This window comes from Euleptes europaea, chromosome 9 (genome assembly GCF_029931775.1).
Source record: "Euleptes europaea isolate rEulEur1 chromosome 9, rEulEur1.hap1, whole genome shotgun sequence".
Taxonomy (NCBI): domain Eukaryota; kingdom Metazoa; phylum Chordata; class Lepidosauria; order Squamata; family Sphaerodactylidae; genus Euleptes; species Euleptes europaea.
Genome location: NC_079320.1, coordinates 2,246,889 through 2,266,042, shown reverse-complemented (window position 1 = coordinate 2,266,042; position 19,154 = coordinate 2,246,889). Strand labels below are relative to the sequence as shown.

Sequence of the window (19,154 nt, the reverse complement as noted above, 5' to 3'; positions counted from 1 at the left end):
CTTTCCTGACGTTTTGCCAGCAGCTGTGGCAGGCGTATTCAGAGGAGTAACTCTGAAGGACAGTGTCTCTCAGTGTCAAGTGTGTAGGAAGAGTAATATATAGTCAGAAAGGGGTTGGGCTTGAGCTGAATCATTGTCCTGCAAAAAGTATCAAGGTAATGTGCTAGTCATTGTCCTGTAAGTATCAAGATAATGTGCTAATGAGGGTGTGGTATGTTAATATGGAACCATTGTATCCTGAAGTGATCTGTTAATGTGTGAAATCCAAAGCTAATCTGCATGGCTATTGTGGATTGTAGTCTTTGTTAGTCTGGAGGTTTTCAGGACAGGAAGCCAAGCCTTATTCATTCTTAAACTCTCTTCTTTTCTGTTAAAGTTGTGCTGATGTTTATGAATTTCAATGGCTTCTCTGTGCAATCTGACAAAATAGTTGGTAGAATTGTCCAGTCTTTCAGTGTCTTGGAATAAGACCCTGTGTCCTGTTTGTGTCAGTCCATGTTCAGCCACTGCTGATTTCTCAGGTTGGCCAAGTCTGCAGTATCTTTCATGTTCTTTTATCCTTGTTTGTATGCTGCGTTTACATCGGGACATGGGGGAGGCTTGTCTGAGCAGTAGTGTGGGCGAAAAGGATCTTGGGGTCTTAGTAGACCGAACACTGAACATGAGTCAGCAGTGTGATGCAATAGCTAAAAAGGCAAATGTGGTCTTGGGCTGCATCAACAGAAGTATAGTGTCCAGATCACGCGAAGTGATGGTATCGCTTTACTCTGCTCTGGTTAGACCTCACCTAGAGTACTGTGTTCAGTTTTGGGCACCACAATTTAAAAAAGATGTAGACAAGCTGGAACGTGTCCATAGGAGGGAAACAAAGATGGTGAGGGGTCTGGAGACCAAGTCCTATGAGGAAAGGTTGAAGGAGCTGGGTATGTTTAGCCTGAAGAGGAAAAGACTGAGAGGGGATATGATAACCATGTTCAAGTATTTGAAGGGCTGTCATATAGAGGATGGTGCTGAGATGTTTTCTATTGCCCAAGAAGGTCGGACCAGAACCAACGGGTTGAAATTAAATCAAAAGAGTTTCCGTCTAGACATCGGGAAGAATTTTCTAACCGTTAGAGAGGTTCCTCAGTGGAACAGGCTTCCTCGGGAGGTGGTAAGCTCTCCTTCCATGGAGATTTTTAAGAAGAGGCTAGATGGCCATTTGTCAGCAATGCTCATTCTGTGACCTTAGGCAGATAATGAGAAGGAGGGCATCTTGGCCATCTTCTGGTCACTAGGGGCATGGAGGGGGTAGGTAGTTGTGAATTTCCTGCATTGTGCAGGGTGTTGGACTTTATGACCCTGGTGGTCCCTTCCAACTCTATGATTCTATGGGGGTGGAGGACATGGGCGGGTACAATGTCAGCAACATCACTACGTCACTTCCAGGTACAACCCAGAAGTGAAAATAGTGTTGCTATAAGAACAGCTAGACACTGTAAGGCTTTACCATAGAGCTTCTGGAGATTCCTGGAGCTACCTTTTGTCACTTCCTAGATGCCTTTCTTACGTTCTTATGAAACAGCTGTGGGAGGTGGGGAGGAGAAGAACACCTTGTCCCCCCACACTGCAGTCGGGCCCTTGAGGCATTTTTAAATCACCCATTTTAGAATTTAAAATTGTGGCACCATCTTCATGGTGAACAGGAGGACGCTGTGGTGTCTCGTTTTGCCCAGAATGACTGGCCCAACATCCAGCAAGCTTGGTGGCTGAGTGGGGATTTGAACTCAGGTCTCCTAATCTGACACCCCACAAGTTCTCATACTTTAGTCTCCCTCTCCTGGACATGAGAAGAAGGAGAAATGGAACTCCACCTTCTGATAACAGGGAGTCAGGCTCAACCTCTTATTTCTGGCCAGACTTCTACAAAATGTTATCTGTGACTCCAAAAGAAGTCAGCTCCCTCTTCCATCCTATAATATCTAGTGAGGCCCAGGTCTTGATATCACGTCATTCTACATTTTCCCACTCGCCTGTGTCTGCAGTCCATGATTTGGGGCAGGGAAACAATGCCCACTGCAATGTCAGGACATAGGAAAATTCTACGAGATGTTTGTTTGGCACACCCCTTCTGTACTTTATTTAAAATTAAAAAATGTCCCACCTTCCCAATGAAATGTCCAAGGGCAAGATATGTCATCAGGGATTGCCCACATATTTCCATCAGCCGATGAGGGCTGGAAGCTTGTTCTGTGTTTAACGCTGATCTTCCCTGCCTTCTGAGTTCTGCACCAGAGACCAACCTGCACACTTGGCTGATTCATCTAGAGAAGCACCAACGCTGAAACAAAGACAAATAACTTAGATTTTCCTGCCAAAATATATCCTTCCACGTGAGAATCCTTGAGCCAGAGGAAAGCATGGCTGCTAGGAGAAGGATCAAACCCATTTCCTTCAAATTATTTTTCAAACTGCCTTCTTTGATTCAAGTCCAGTACCACCAAAATTTGTGTGTGTGGGGCGGGAGGTATAAGCTTTTGACAATCAATGCTCCCTTCATCAGATTGGCGAAAATCGTGTTGTTCTATGAGGTGTTGGACTCGAATTGAGCTATTCTACTGCAGACCAACCCGGCTACCCTCTGGAACTATCATCTTCCTTTTAGCCAAGGGGTGGGGAACCTTTTTTCCGCCAAGGGCCATTTGGATATTTATAACATCATTCGCGGGCCATACAAAATGAACAACTTAAAAATTAGCCAACCAAGCCCCAAGCAGGCAGCTGCCCCAGATGACCCCCCCCCCCAACGTGGGCAAGCAGGCAAGCATTTAACCGGTGGCACACTCGCCCACCTGGTGGCACAGGATGGTCTGTTGCACCATCCTGGCGTAACCATCCAGCCGCACACCGGAGTTTCTCCTGCTCCACATGGTTGGGGCTGGATTCTAAAGTCGGCTCCTGCTACCTCTGCCTACAGGGATGAAATGAGGACACACTGGCCCGGTCCCCTTTAACCCCTCCATTGTCGCCCCTTCCGCCCCCAGCCCTCTTGTAGTGCAGGGGAATACATTTCTCCACGGCCCTGGTGGGAAAGGGTTACCACAGTTTCTTGGGCGGTCCTAGCAGCTCCATAGCTAATGACTCTTTTGCAAGGGGAGGAAAAAGTTCCTTTTCTTGGAAAAACAAACCCACATCCGCCTTGAATAGAGGCAATTCCTGTCCGCGGGAGGGGGCGGATCACCAGTCTTAGATCCTCCTGAGCTAGAGATCTGCTAGGACCCACGAAGGGCCAGATCAAATGATTTCGCGGGACTTAAACGGCCCCCGGGCCTGACGTTCCCCACCCTGTTTTAGCCCAATGTTGCCTGCTCTGACTGGCAGTGGCTCTCCAAGGGCACAGGGAGAAAGGTCTCCCCAGCCCCAGATATCTTTTGCACGCCAGAGACAGAGAATATGGATGCTCTGAGGACAAAGTTCCACCACTGAGCTAAGGAACCTGTGGAAAGAAAACAGCCCCTCGAGCTGAGGGGGGGCGGGAGAGGGGCACCTTATTTGTGTGCGCAGAAATAAACTTTTACTCCTTGCACCCCCTTGGTGTGTGGTTATTGGCTCAACAGCACCAGGGTCAAACCTGTTTGTGGTCACGGCATGCCACAGAGTTGGCCGCATGAAGCTGCCTTCTGCTCCAGGGGACCTGATCCGTGCAGTCTGGAGATGAGGTGTGATTCTGGGAGGTCTCCAGGCCGAACCTAGGAACTGTATAGAAAAATAATACCAAGCTCAAGAATTTTCTATGAAAGCTATATTCTTAACAGTGAGTATGTGCAAAAGTGCACTTTTGCACATACTCACTGTTAAGAATATAGCTTTCATAGAAAATTCTTGAGCTTGGTATTATTTTTCTATACAGCTTATCTACTTAATACCAGTGCATTTTTGGTCGAACCTTCGAAACTGGCAACCCTGTATAACGTCGTCCGCCTGGAGTGAGAAAGGCGGACCGGGTTAAACAATGCAGAAAATGGAATTAAACAAGGATCAAACCCAAGCAGTGAGGCTGGGCTCATGCCCACGCGGAGCAGAGTTTGCGTCTCCCGCGTTGGCAGGGCTCAAATGAGGAGGAAACCCCTCTTGGCTCCACTGCTGCCAAATAAACAACCTTGCACAACGCACACGTGAAATGTCAAAAAAGAAAAGAAAAGGTGACTGGAAGGGCAATCCTAAACGTGACTCCTCAGAATGCTACTCTCTCGGGGCTTTCTCCCAGGAAAGCGTCCCAGGGTTGCACTGCAGTTACTTCTTTTTAAATATATATATATATATATATATATATATATATATATATATATATATATATATATATATATTTTCTTCATTTAATATATCAACAAAAACGATATACTAGTAATAATAAAAGGAAAAACAAGTAATAGCTCTAATTTAACAATAAAATGACTTCCCCCTCTCCCTCTTCCATCTAAAAATAAATTGTATAAACTTCTGCTAACGGAGCGAATCCCAAAATTATTTTAATTAACCTGTTCTTATCCTATCCGGCATTATTAAATCAAGACCTAATATAAAAATTAATACAAAGTATAAATAAGGGATTAGATCATGGGAAAGATATGGAAAAGTTTAAACAAACTTGGTCAAAGGCCGCCTCATATTGGGATAAGTTGGCAAAAATGGATTTTATGGTTATAATTAACGAGTTATAGAAATTAGAGTAATTTTATACCTTTGCATTTTTAAATATTAAAAACTGATTAGACGCCGCTACGGAAGTCGGGTGAAGGGTCATTGATATTGGTGGGTGGAGGGGGTATCTCTTTTTCGAATATTAGAATTTTTATAATTAGGATTGTAATAAGTAAGATATATTGATACCCTTCTGAGTTTGTATTTTGTATTACTTATTTTTTTTCTTTTTTGTACTGTTTTTTGTTTATAATTTGTTTATATTTTTTTCTGTTAAAAAATTCAATAAAAATTTATATATATATAAAAAAATGATTTTCACAGTAAGTTCTCCAAGCCTCCCATTCCCCCCCCCCCAAAAAAAAGTACATTATCATTCTGGTTTATCTCGGTCAATTCCAGCATCTTTTTTTTTTTATCCAGTCTCTTTGGGTCTGGTATCTCGACTGTCTTCCATTTAGCTGCACGTATCAATCGTGCGGCTGCGCTGCAATTACGAGGCTCGTCCTGTTTTTTTTTTAAGTACACGTGTCGGCTGCGACTTGGGAACGAACAGCGACCCAGCCGGGGCTCGAACTCGTGGCGCGCGGCGACTCTGCCCCGAGATGCCCCGCCCACAGGCCCGGCATCATCCGGGCCTCGGGAGGTTCCCCCGGCAACGCCGCCGCGCCAAGATGGCGTCCGCCAAGCGCAGCGGGATCCTGCGCAAGCCCTCTGCCGCCCAGTCCCGGCCCAATCTCTGCTCGGCCAAAGCCAGCACCAGCGGCGTCCAGAGGCCAGTGATTGGCGGGAAGGAGCGGGGCCGATGTGCGCCTGCGTCGGGGAGGGGGGCGGGAAAGGGCGTCTTGCTGTCCCCATGGCAACTGCTGGAGAGAGAATACTAGGGTTGCCAACCTCCAGGCGGGAGTTGGCAGTCTCCCGGAATTACAACTGATCTCCAGGCTACATGCGTCCTTTATTTACTTATTTACTTGTATTTACTTGTATTTACTTATTTACTTGTATTTAAACCCTTATTCCCCTTCTGGAGAAAATGGCTGCTTTGGAAGGTGGGCTGCCTGGCATTATACCCTACTGAGGTCCCTCCCCTCCTTAAATCCCACTCTTTCAGGCTCCACCCTCCAATCGCAAGGCGTTTCTGAACCCAGAGTTGGCAACCAGTGGGGACAGTGTACCTTCCCCCCCCCCCCGTCTCCCCCATCTTTGGGGAAGGGCTATGGCTTAGTGATAAGGTCCCGGGTTCAACCCCTGGCATCTCCAGTTAAGAAGGACCAGGCAGTAGGTGATGCGAAAGACCTCTGCCTGAGACCCTGGAGAGCCGCTGCCGGTCTGAGTAGACAACACTGACTTTGGTGGACCCAAGGGTCTGATTCAAATTTCATCACCTTTATTGTCATACCATCAAGCGATCAAATACCATCATACCATCAAGCGATCAAATAAAACCAACCCTCTAAACATCATTTAAATTCAGTCTGATTCAGTAGAAGGCAGCTTCATGTGTTCTGCAAATGTGTGTGTTTTTGCACGCCAGTTTTTGGAAAGAAATCTATGGGGTTGATTGGCAAAAGATTCCTCCATCACACCTAGGGTTGCCAACTCCGGACTAGGGAATTCCTGGAGTTTTAGGGGGTGGAGCTTAGGGAGTTTGTGGTTTGGGGAAGGGAGAGGCCTCAGCAGGGTATAACGCCATAAAGCTATGCTCATGAAACCCTTTCGCACCTTTTCATCCCACTTCCCAATCCACTAGTGAAGCCTGATCTACACATGTACTGCAATGGGAAAGAAACATAGAGCTGGAAGGGTCCTCAAGGGTAATCTACACTGCACAACGCAGGAATTCCCAACTACCTCCCCCCACCCTCAGATGGTAAAATCCTGATGTGCTAGAATGGTCTGTACCACTTTAGGCTGTGGATGGCGGAGGCCATCTCTGTTTGTTCCCTCCTCCATGTTAAAAAAAATTCCTTGCACAAAGTAAAGTAGCAAATCTGGAACCTTTGTCGTAGCTCTGCTTGGTTTTTGGTTTTGGTTTACTTGCAGGGTGTTGATTCTACAGATGGAGATAATGATACTCCCATTTGGTGGTACAATCATTCCACCAGCTCAGGACTCTACCATCTACCCCTCAGCCCCATTCTCCTAGATGGGTAAATCAGTCCTAAGAAGAGATAAAGCAAGAAGAGGTGGGTGAGGAGGAAAAGGTGTCATTGCAGGAAAACAGATCTAATTTTGGGTCACTGATTCATAGCATTGTTGATGGTTGAGCACGCCACTCTGATTTTGCAGGGGTTTGCATAATCCATAGGTTGCCAGCTCCGGGTTGGGAAATACCTGGAGATTTTGGGGGCGAAGCCTGAGGAGGGCAGGGTTTGAGGAGGGGGGGGACTTCAATGCCATAGAGTCCAATTGCCAAAGCTGCCATTTTCTCCAGATGAACCGATCTCTATCGGGCGGAGATCAGTTGTAATAACAGGAGATCTCCAACAGACAACTGGGGGCTGGAAACTAAAAATCCACCTTGATTCCCAGTGTGAAAACGAAGTAAATAAAGAAAAGCAAAATGACCTAAGAAACTGAAGAGAGAAAGAAAAACAAAATAACGTTATCAGTCACCTTGTATATTTGAAGTCCTGTGCAAAAGATTAATACGCATTAAAGATTACTTTAGCCAAATGCAGGGTGAGTGAGGATCGGCCCCTTTACACCATCTGATTGGGGAATTCCACAAGATGGATTTGAAAAGAGCAGGTGGACTGATTAATTTGTGACTGTATTGTTGCTTTACCACTCTCAGATCAGCCAAACATGTAGTGGTGAAGGCAGACCAAAACGATGAGATCTATGCGGCCAGCACCGGAGAAGTCCACTGGCTCCAGATGTGTCTGCAAAAAACCGAATGTCCCACCCAGGCTGATATTAATGTAAATTCCATTCATTGTTGTTTAGTGGTGGGAGGCACATTTTTGACATGGTGCATTTAAGGTGTAGTTATGCCATTTGACAGATCAATACCTGCTGGGGCAAGAGGAGGGGGGGTGCCTTGCCAAGATAAGCTATGGGACACAGATGATGAAATGACGTCACATCTTAGTGATGATCTGGCTTCAGCTTGGGTTTGGGAGACTGTAATTAAAGATGGGTCCTTTGGTCATAGACCAAAACAGAGCCACGGACTCTTGGTTTCAGAGGGTAGCTGTGTTGGTCTGCAGTAGAAGAGCTAGATTCGAGTCCAGGAGCACACATGATATTTTCAGGGGTATTGAGTACTCTCGGAAGCTCATAACTTGAAAATCTTGTTGGTCTCAAAGGTGCTACTGGACTCGAATCCAGAAGGACTCTTGGATAGCATTGCCGGATTTTGATAGTTATCAAGTGTGCATTGCACACTGGAGAGCCAGTGTGGTGTAGTGGTCAGAGCATTGAACTAGGATCTGGGAAACCCAGGTTCGAATCCCCACTCTGCCATGGAAGTTCGCTGGGTGACCTTGGGCCAGTCACACACTCTCCGCCTAACTTGCCTCGTGGGGCTGTTGTGAAGATAAAGTGCAGAAGGATATAAACCACTTTGGGTCCCTGTGGGGAAGAAAGGTGGGGTATAAAGGAAATAAAATAAGTTTTGCCATTACTGGGGTGAGCTAGAACTCCAAGACCCAACACTCCCTCTGCAGTAGGTGGCTGACATGCTGCACATTCAGTGCTCAGAGTGTGCTATAAATGAAGTGATGCTACTTTTTCTAAAGCTCAAAAGAGGCTGCCTCAAGTAGCCAGCTTTCTCTATACAACAGACCTGTAGACCTTGGCCCCTCGATTCTGTAGGACCAGGATGAGGGTGCAGGATTGCTGCTCAAGCCAGCATCTGCTCAGCATGCCAAGGGACCCAGGTTCAATCCCTACCATGTCCCGTTAAAAAAGGGTCGAGATTGTATTCATTCCTCACTTGCTTGGTAGGGGCCGTGGCTCTGAGGTAGAGCATCTGCTCGGCTTGCCAAAGGACCTTTCCTTTCTCCTCCAGGGCTTCTCTGCACTGCATTCAGCCGCCTTGTTCGGCCGCTTGGACTGCCTCAAGATGCTGGTGGAGAAGTACAATGCCAGTGTGGACTCGCCCAGTACGACAGGCTGGAGGCCCATCCACCTGGTCATGAACAAGGAGAGCGGGGGCCAAGCGCTGGAGTGCCTCCAGTACCTTATCAGCAAAAATGCCAATGTCAACGTGTGAGTGCCACAGCAGGGGTTGCGGCTCCAGGATGGGGACTTCCTGGAGATTTGGGGTTGGATCCCAGGGAAGGGAAGGAGCTCGGTAAAGACATAATGACATAGAGTTTGACTCCAAATGATTACCCAAAAGTCCAAATCCTCTGTTTCCAGACAGAGCCAAAACGGAGTCTCACCTCTTCACAAGGCAGCCAGTGAAGGCCGGACCAATTGTGTCAAGCTCCTGATCGAGGCTGGGGCAGATGTCCATGCCAAAGATAAAGAGGGACAAGAGCCCATCGACCTCTGCAGAATGTGGGGCCACAGAGACTGTTACAAGTGAGTATGTGGTCTCAAGGCCTTGTGGGTAAGAGAGGATGGACATGTGTCAAACACACTGTGCCACAGGCATAGACAGCTTTAAAAGGTATTGGATAGATTGATGGAAAAGAAGTCTATCAGTGGCCACTAGCCATGGTGACTACAGGGAACCTCCATGTTCAGATGCAGTCAGCCTCTGAATCCCAGTGCCAGGAGACAACTTCAGGGGAAGGCCTCGGTCTCTATCCTCTGTTGTTGGCCCTCTAGAGGAACTGATTGCCCCCCATATAAGACAGGATGCTGGACTAGATGGACCAATGGTCTGACCCAGCAGGACTGTTCTTAAGTTCTAATGTTCTTACCTGAGTATGTGTTATGAGCTTAAATCCCCAGGTCTAATCCTGTGAACTTCATTGGTTCAGCCAAGGGATTATATGTCACTGGTAATATTGTTCTGCATTCCGTGAAAGAAATTGCCGTATTCCCATAGGAAACATGCCATGTGCCATGATTTCTGTCCTCTCGTGATTCTTCTCCCCCACTCTGCTGTGTCTTTGCAGATATCTCTCTTCCGCCACATGGAAAATTGACAAGCAAAACTTTGCTCGGCAGATCAGCAGGCTGAATGAGATCAAAAAAGAGTGTCAGGTGAAGCAGGAAGAATATTTGAGAAGCCAGCAGGTAAGAAGCAACACAGAACCCCATCAGAAGTCATTGGGAGTCATGACTAGTTTAGTGAACTATACCACTGTGTACAATATGTATTTTCTTTTTGCTGTATTATCCTACTCACAGGGCATGATGTGTATATTTATGTAACACTGGTTTTGCATTGTTTTAACGTAATGTCAAATACTCTGCCAGTTCATGTCCTTTTTCAGTTTTGTCTTTCTTGTCACTCAAATTTGTTTATATCCCTTGCTGAGTTGTCCAAAAACCTTCTGAAAACACAGGTTAAGAGATGAGATCTGTCTTGGATAAAGCAAGACAGCTCAGCTCCTTTGGTGGTGGAAAGTGCTGTCAAGTCGCAGCCGACTTATGGTGACATGGTGTATTCTAGGTGAGAGACACTCGGAGGTGGTTTGCCATTGCCTGTCTCTGTGATCCTGGGCTTCCTGGGTGGTCTCCCTGCTTACCTTCCGAGAGCTGATCAGCTCATTTACAGGGTATCAAAAGTGAGCATTGCAGAGTCCAAACTGCTAGAGAAAAGCAAGGATTCTCAATCCAAGTCCTCATCTCTTTTGCAGCTTAAGGAATCATAGAATCATAGTTGGAAGGGGCCACCAGGGTCATCTAGTCCAACCCCCTGCACAATGCAGGAAATTAACAACTACTTCCCCCCACATCCCCAGTGACCCCAACCCTCCCCTGATGCTAGACTGGTTTGCTGTCCGTTACCAAGCAAATTGTTGACAGCAAGCTAAGCAGGAAAAGGTTAAATCAGAATTTCATTGACGATAGTCACACCCAAATGCAGAGAAGAACCCATCCCTTTGCGGGGTTTTGTTTTGTTTTTGCAGATGGAGCTGAATCGCTTTAACAATTTAATGTTTTTGGAATGGCTGGAAAAGAAGCGTTTGTCTCCTCCCTCCACTAGGATCCTGAGCTTTCTGGAAAAGAGGGCTCAGTCAGTCACCCTCCATAAGCAGTCCGTGAGTCAAGGTGGCAGAGGCACCCCTACAAGCATCCTGGGGGAAGTCAGCTTTTTGGACTACTTCAAAAGGGACAGGCAGCAGCGGCCTTGGAATGTCAGCCCCAACCCTGCCTCTGTGCCGGTGACCTGCATCTCCCGCCCTAACACCATCAGGATGGGGATCAGCCCAGAGCCCTCCATGGATCATGACTTCAGCCCCTATCTCTTCCTCGTCAAAAACGAGTTCAGAGAGCCCAGGATCCGGACAGGAACCTTTGGCACAGTCTCCCCCATGCCCGCCCTGCCCTATGAAACCATCCAGAGGAGCCTGTACCCCTACACCCGGCCCTGCCGCCTGAAGGTCCCCCAGGGCCTCATGCCCCAGCACATCTGGGATGTGCAGAGTAAGCGCCCCCCAAGCCCGGAGCACAGGTGGACGGACCAGATGGCCATGAGCTTGCGGCAGACACTCGATCCCACATTCATAGCCACCCTGAAGGCCCACCTGGCTACCTACAGCGATGCGGAGGTGCTTTCCCCGAAGCCGGACTCTGACTACGGAAGCAGCAAAGAGCCCTCCAGTCCAAGCCTCGGCGGCAGCAGCCACCTAGACTGAACTTTTCCCCGCTGGCTCTTCCCCCATCCAGCTGCCAAGCTGAAAATAGCTTTCTTTTTGAAGGAGCTGCCCCCGGTTGAGCGACAGAGCATAGGAGAGAGGCAGACATCTTCCCAGGATTTATTAATCAGCCAGTTTACCAGGGACAATGCCCAAGTGGCCACAGTGGCGGACAGAACGTTGACACCAGAAGTGGCATTAAACCAGCTTAGCCAACCGCCAGTTGGTTTCCTCTCTTCTTGCTCAGTGCCAACACCTAGACCACCCAAAGTGGTGCCCGTGGGCACCACAGAACCCAACATCTTTCCTGGTGCCTGCCAAGTGTTTTTAAAAAGTGGGTGGGGCCAGGTGGGACTCCTGCCCAGCATGGCTTTTGATTGGCCACTGGAGAGCTGGTTGGCTGTGCAAATTAAAGTAGCATTGCTTCAGCGGCAGCCACCACTGCAGCACTGGTTTTATCCTCTCTCTCTCTGGTCTTTCCTGGTGTATTTTTTAAAACTACTTCTCTTGTTCCTTGCACTTGAGCTTCGTGTGTCGCTCCACCCCTCATTGCAGCCATTTTGGGGACTCCTGGCCCAGGCGGTCAAGGTGTCTGCATAGTGTGATGTAGTGGTTAAGAGTGGTGGTTTGGAGCAGTGGAGTCTGATCGGCATATAAAAACCAACTCTTCTTCTTTAGCTCGGTGGCAGAACTTCTGCTTGACATGCAGGTCCCAGGTTCAATCCTCAGCAGTGCTTCTAATTAGTTGATGCGAAAGACCTCAGCCTGAGACCCCGGAGAAACACTGACAGTCTGAGTAGGCAGTACTGGCCTTGATAAACCAACTGGTTTCATTCAGTGTAAGGCAGCTTCAAGGGGATGGGTCAAAACGACAGCAGGCCCTGGCCATGTTCCGAAAGCCACATTTGGGTCCAGACCCTGCTGGCTTCTCTCCCCCCCTCCCCCGGTGCTACCCAGGGTCCCATCTGGCTCCTAAATGCAGTCCCCAGACCTGTCAGACTTTTCAACAAAGAGAACCCTGCCCCTCGCCCAGAATTTAAGAGGCTGTTGGAGGGCTGCTGAAAGCCTTTACAACCTGGGATGGTGAACTTTGGAAGGACACAGAGGAGAGGGTAGAGAGCCCATCATGGTCTTCGCTTTTAAAACAAATTTCATCTCACACCTTTATTAACACAAAAGATTTTGTGCATCAAATGGAAATCAAACCTCCATTAATTTAAGAGAACAAAAAAGGTGGGTGCCACCAGGATCCGGCCCATTGTGTCCCCCCAGCTGCCTGCCTCTTGAGATGCTCCGGTGGCTCAGCTCCCCACCTGCAGGAAGGGATCTTCATACATCGTTCCAGAACACGGTGGGGTGGAGGGACCCTGACGCCACAAAAAGTGGATTTGACACTGGAACCAAAACAGCAGCTGTCTTCAAGTCTTTACAAAAAGCTATTAACACCCACCCCCCGCCACCGCCAATATCTTCAGGAGCGCATGATGCTTACTTTCCAGTCAGTGCTATTGTTTCCAAGGGAGTAAAACCTTGCCAAGGGTAGGATATGCCAGCTACCTTCGTTTTTCTAACAGGGTTTTTCAATAACTTTATTTAACTCAAATGCTGGACAGTGGAGATCAAGGAAGTCCTGTGTAAATCATCTTTAGACCACCCAAAAAGCAACTGGAAAAGCGCCTGGAGGCTCCCAACAACGTTGAAGAGATGATTCACAGTTCCTTGTCTAGAAGGCCAGGATTCCTTTACGGAAATGTCAATCACAGATTTGTCTCCAGAAATGTCATGTAGAAAAAGAAACGTAGAAGCCAAGATCTCTGCCCATCTCTCCGTCACGTCAGAGATGTATTTATAACAAGAATTGTATTTGGAAGTCCAAGGACAACAGCTTACGGATCAGTGCTTAGGAACAGCGCTGGTGGGGGTCCCTTTTGCGTGCACTGATCCGAAGCCTAGAGAAACCCACGGGTGAAACAGTAGAAGACCTTTATAATACGGAAAAAGGTCTGCCCAGGTCTAATGCACCCTGTCAAGGAAGCATTTTGGCTTTCAGTACTAAAGACGACAGCTCAAAGAGTGCAGAGGCAAGACCCAATGTTTTATAAGGCTCTCCCTTGCCGTGACCACAGCCACCTCCATAAGCCAACTGTGCAAAACAGGGCATTCCCAGCGGCAACCCTCCTGGAGTTCTGGGCTGCCAATATTGGCGGTTGCCTGTCCCACGTGTCACAGATCAATTCAGTCCAAACATGGGAAGGAGAGGTGACCATCGTGGCACAGAGACCTCAGGTTCCGTCTGGATAAAAGGGTCCAGCCATGAACAGAGGGCGCTTTGAGGAGGTGGCAGCATCAATAGATCTTCTGGCGGCTCGGCAGGATGGCTTCCTTAATGAACGAGAAGATAATGAGGATGCCAGAGCGTTTTCCCCTCTTGCCTTTGGTGAAGTAGTTGGATACTACATCATCTGAGAAGACAAGGAGAGAAAGACAAAGTGAAACCCAGAACGGGATCAGGGAACCTGCCCGGAGTCCAACAGCTGTGGCACCTGGCCTCTGTCTCTTGAGGAACACAGCGACTTGGCCTGGCTTGGCTGGCTGCTCCACCATTACCCTCCCGCCCTACAGGCAGGCAGTTTCTAGAAAAGGGCATTCTGTAGGCAGGAACGGAAGAGAGCTGCTTTGTCTCCGAGTACCAATATGCTGGCTATGCTGAATATAATCTCTTGGCATTTCTTGCAACTAGAGACCGAAGCAGAGGTCAGCTTCAAGAGCTAGCAGCTAACATCAGATGCACACCAAGAGGGGCTTAAGCAGAAAGGCCAGCAGAGTTCCCTCTTTCCCACCTGCCCCACCTGCACAGGGGCTCTTTCTCCCTTCTCCCGGGCCTTGTGGGAAAGTTCCCTGAAATTCTGAATTTGACAGGAGAGGTATTATGTACAATTAGCAGATTCGCTCCATAGCCTCCTTTTTTGTCCAATGGCAGCGTCTGGGGCAAAGGACACATTTGCCGCAGCCGGGCCAGCCTGGCAAACTCACCTCCTGTCTGAACCGTGGAAGGAAGCACGTTCTCCCCAGCGGACAAGGAAACGAAAAAGGCAAAGGGGATGAGCCACAAGCAGAAGGTGAAGTAGGCAAGAACCTAGGGAAGAAACCCAGAGAGGGCATCAGGCAAAGGTGGGGCCAGTTCTACCCGCCGCCTCGCCCGAAACATGAGGCGTGCAGCCACAGCCGAGAAAGCACCCTTGGAAAGTAAGGGGTTGTGGACTTGAATTCATCTGCAGGTCTGGCAGCACCACCAACTGATGCCAAAGGTGAACCGGGGAAAGACGCAAGGCTTCCAACTGTGGTCTCCTGCCTGCCCCACCCCCCAGGCTCTCAGTCAAACCTCTTGCCTGTTTAGGGACAGGCGCATCACCCGAGGGCACACCTCTTCCCTGCCCCCCTCTCCTCCCCAGCCCCACACAAGCTCTCCAGCATGCCCAGCGACCCCTCTTACCTCTGAGAATGGGTAATACTCTTCTGCAAAATACTGGAACGCCAAGTAGTGATTCAACACAACCAGGACTGCCAAAAGAAACAGCAAATTTCCAAATGGGAAGTGGCTGTTTGCATCACCTTCCCCGGTCACCCATTGTTCAGACCCCATTTGTAGCCCAATGACAAAAAATCAAGCGCACAGGTTAGGTTTCAGAGAATTAGGGCTGTTATTGTTTTAAATGAAAAGTATGTGCTAGCCCTCATGGTTGTGGCAAAGGATGTGCAAACTTGCCAGCAGCGTACTTCACTCATATCCTATTTTTCGACCCCCTTTCCCCGTGCCATTTTATGACGGTTTCTTTCAGCATAAAATCCCTGGACAGCCACCAGATATATAAAGTGAATGTCACACTGAACAACTGTGCAAAAGAAACTAATCAGCAGCAGTTTTGCTGGTCCAGTTAAGTTTGAGTGAAGCACTGATTATTTGTATGGCACCATCAACATCTTTTTTTTCTTTCATATTTATAGCCCACCCTCATTCCCAGCCAACCCGGGCTCAGGGTAACAACCTCCTAAAATACATAAAAGACATAAAACCATAAAACAACAGTTAAAACATCATATTAAAAACCATAAACCAAGTGGCCTTAAAAACAACACAAATGCCACCACGGAGCCAGATTTCAGCAGGAGTAATCCCCACAGATACCAAGAGTGGGGGAGGAGGATAGGGAGGCTTTGGGAGCTTCCTGGTGTAGCAAGAAAGAAAGGTCCGTGCGCCAAGGACCAGGGGAGGAAGGAAGTGGCCCACGGCAGTGTGACAAGAACTGGACAACCCCACACACACAAAAAAGAGCACCAGTACACAGTTCTCTCCCCCCATTTTATCCTCACAACAGCCCTGTAAGGTAGGCTAGCCTGAAAATTACTGGCGATCTAAGGTCACCTAGTCAGTTTTTTGGCAAGTGAAGATTTGAACCAAGAACTCCCCATTCCTAGTCCCATACGCTGGCCACTACACCACAGTTGTCTTCTGATGCTTGTCATGGAAAATTGCTCTATAGCCATTGGAAATCTATTCCTATCATGAAAAAAATCTTGGAATTCAGGAGGGATTCGAAAGTTTGTCACCGCCACAGCTCCATGGTTCTTCTACCCATCCTCCTAGTTGGCTCTCAGCACCCCAAAGCCACTCACCGCAGGACAGGATGAAGTTCGGAGAGGTGAGCATGATGAAAGGGAAGGTCTGCAGCAGTCCAAAATAGACCAGGTTGGTGAACAGGCCCACACCAACCACGAGGCTGGGGAAGCTCTCGAAGAGGTACAGCCCAATCAGAACAGCTGTGGAGAACTAAAAGAAAGCAAAAGCCCTTGTGGCAGTTAGACGGGGCCTCACAGCAACAGGTGGCAGAGGGCAGGAAGAAGAAGAAGAGTTGGTCTTTATATGCCGACTTTCTCTACCACTTAAGGAAGAATCAAACCAGCTTATAATCGCCTTCTCTTCCCCACAACAGACACCCCGTGAGGTAGGTGGGGCCGAGAGAGCTCTAAGAGAGCTGTGACTAGCCCAAGGTCACCCAGCTGGCTTCATGTGTAGGAGTGGGGAAACCAACCCGGTTCACCAGATTAGCCTCCGCCGCTCCTGTGGAGGAGTGGGGAATCAAACCCGGTTCCCCAGATCAGAGTCCACTGCTTCAAACCACTGCTCATAACCACTATGCCATGCTGGCTCTCAAGAGGGGGCATGTACCACCCAAGTGCCACTGTGAACAACACCACTTCCACAATGCAATAAAAAAGCACATCTCGTTTGCCCAGAAAGCTGCAAGAGGCAACTGAAGGGCAGCCCACACAAGAGGCCTCCAAGGCCGGTGGCCACTGGCTGGTGGAGGAATGCAGCCAGCCCTTCCCCTCACCCCCGATAATCACGCAGCCGCCTCGCCCACACCCTTGCCTTTGCAAAATGCCCATTTCTGGGATCAGCGGCATCGCCAGTTTTGCAGCTGGCTACTCCAAGCAAAAGCTGTAAACAGCTCTCGGCCATTTGCCATTAGCCGTTTGACGGGCACCCTCTCCTCTGGCTGACCCAAGCAAAGCCTCGCCCACCTGTCCACCCGATCCCTTGCTGTGCCGGTCGGGCTTAGCAGCACAAACAAGCTGAGACCAACAGGCTGACGCTGGTGCTGAGCGGGGACAAAGGCTGCCAGGGACTTACCCAGATCATATACTTAATGATCCTGCTCGTGGCTACCGTATACTCCTCTATCAGCTCTGCCAAGTAGTACAATCCAGCCGCTGCAAAGGAGAAGAAAGGGGCTGTTGGAGACTGACGCAGCCCGGACATACAGCCAAGGCCAACAATTCTTGGCCACCCTGGCCAAGGATCCCGTGGCATCTGAACCTCAATGGGGCCACGCTGATTGGCTTCTGTGACTCCCCAGTGGGTGGGGCTTGGGTCGCCGAAGGACGGCACTGCCACTGATTTTATTTATTTAATGTCAGAGTTGGAAGGGACCACCAGGGTCATCAAGTCCAAACCCCCTGCCAATACGGGTACTACAACCACAGTATCCCCAACAAGGAGGTATCCAGTCAATACTTAAAAACCAATGAGTACAAAGAATCCACCACCTCACACGGGTAGAAGAAGAAGAAGAGTTGGTTTTTACATGCCGACTTTCTCTACCACTTAAGGAAGACTCAACCCGGCTTACCAATCGCCTTCCCTTCCCCTCCCCAGGATAGACACCCTGGGAGGTACGACGGGCTGAGAGAGCTCTAAGGGAACTGTGATCCGCACAACAACCCCGTCAGGTATGTTAGGCTAAAAGAGTGTGACTGGCCCAAGGTCACCTTGCAAGCTTTCACAGCACGAGTGGGGATTCGAACCCAAGCCTCCCAGATACTAGTCCGACGCTCTAAGCACTACACCACACTGGCTCTGCCCGTCCTCCAGGGAGCTGCTTCTCCCCTCTCTGTTTCAGCCTCATCACAGTCCTACGAGGTCTGCTAGCAACTGACCCCCCAGATCACCCAACAATCCAAGGATCTGATTCGCTGTCCCCAGGACTCTGGACCCCCCCCCCCGTTATTACGCTGCTATTTTCCTCCCTATGGGCCAGCAGTGGTTGGAGTGCCAGCTTAGGACCGGGAAGACCCAGGTTCCAATCCCCACTCCTGCCATGGAAGTTTGCTGGGTGACCTTGGGCCAGTCACACACACTCCGCCTGACCTCCCTCGCAGGGTTGTTATGAGGATTAAAGTGGAGGAGGAGGATGGAACCTGCTTTGGGTCCCCCCTGAAGAGAAAGGTGGGATATGAGTGAAGGAAGTAAAATCACTGCATGCGAGGACGGGAAAAAGAATCCCTCTGATATAAAACCGGCTTCCCGTTTTTGTGAATCCTTCCGCCTCCCGGGCATAAATATTAACCGGCTGTTTCCAGATAAATCCTCAGTGGGGGCCCCGAGGCATCTCCCCACTAGTAACTAGCATTGAGAGGTAGACTGCCCCCGCCCGCAGAAGCTCTACTGAGCCGTCGACGCGGCTCCTCCGACCTCCCCTTCAGAGCCTTCCCAGGACTCCCTCCCTCGCCCAAGCAGGGAGGCGCGAATGATTGGAAGGGCAGGAGAGGGACGGCTCCACTGGGCCAATGGGAGGTTCGGGCCGACCCCGCCAGCCAACCGCCGTCCGAGGTGGGCGGGCGGACGGCACCATTGTATCAGGGGGGTGGGGCCAGTGTGGGCGAGACCATTCCCGCGGAGGGAGGGAGGGGGGTGAGCGGATCGCCCCGGCCACGGCCTGCGGGAGCCTCACCGATGCCGAGGGTGACGAAGGCGGCCTGGATGAGCAGCGCCAGCCAGCTCAGCGCGTACATGAACCACATCGTCGGTCCCGTCGTCGCCGCCGCCGCCTCGCTCCCGCCGGCGCATCGGCAAGCGCGGCCCCGCCCATCACTTCCGGCGGGGAGCGGAAGCCCGCGGCCGCGGAGTGCGCAGGCGCGGGGAGACGCGGCCACAGCGTGTCCCCCCCAGCGCACAAGCGGCCCCTGGCGCCTCGGAGGAGGAACAGCAGGAGGCGGTCTCGCCTGGGGGGATCGAGGGAGGAGGAGGGGGGGGCGCGAGTAAATAATACCAATAAAAGAATAAATACAGTATTAGAAGGCTAGTGCGGCGTGCTGATTAGAGTGTGTGCTTTGACTTACATTTTTTTCATCATGCTAAATGTTGTTTTT

At 49.6% G+C, this 19,154-nt stretch overlaps 1 protein-coding gene across 1 annotated transcript; it reads right to left on the bottom strand.

Moving 5' to 3' along the window:
* Positions 1 to 13,719: 13,719 nt before the first annotated feature.
* TEX261 (testis expressed 261) lies at positions 13,720 to 18,876 on the bottom strand. The gene is made up of 6 exons (XM_056855398.1): positions 18,737 to 18,876; positions 17,137 to 17,216; positions 16,119 to 16,272; positions 14,938 to 15,005; positions 14,478 to 14,580; positions 13,720 to 13,906 (listed from the first exon to the last, which is right to left on the bottom strand). Exons 1-6 carry the CDS (start codon positions 18,804 to 18,806, stop codon positions 13,791 to 13,793), a joined length of 591 nt encoding a protein of 196 aa, XP_056711376.1. The 5' UTR covers positions 18,807 to 18,876; the 3' UTR covers positions 13,720 to 13,790.
* Positions 18,877 to 19,154: the final 278 nt, after the last annotated feature.

Excerpts from the sequence above, each read along its gene's own strand:
- TEX261 (XM_056855398.1), bottom strand. The coding sequence starts at position 18,806 with ATGTGGTTCATGTACGCGCTGAGCTGGCTGGCGCTGCTCATCCAGGCC. Across the intron at positions 17,217-18,736 it reads CTTCGTCACCCTCGGCATCG|CGGCTGGATTGTACTACTTG; the intron begins GTGAGGCTCCCG and ends TCTCCTTTGCAG. Across the intron at positions 16,273-17,136 it reads TCATTAAGTATATGATCTGG|TTCTCCACAGCTGTTCTGAT; the intron begins GTAAGTCCCTGG and ends GCTTTCTTTTAG.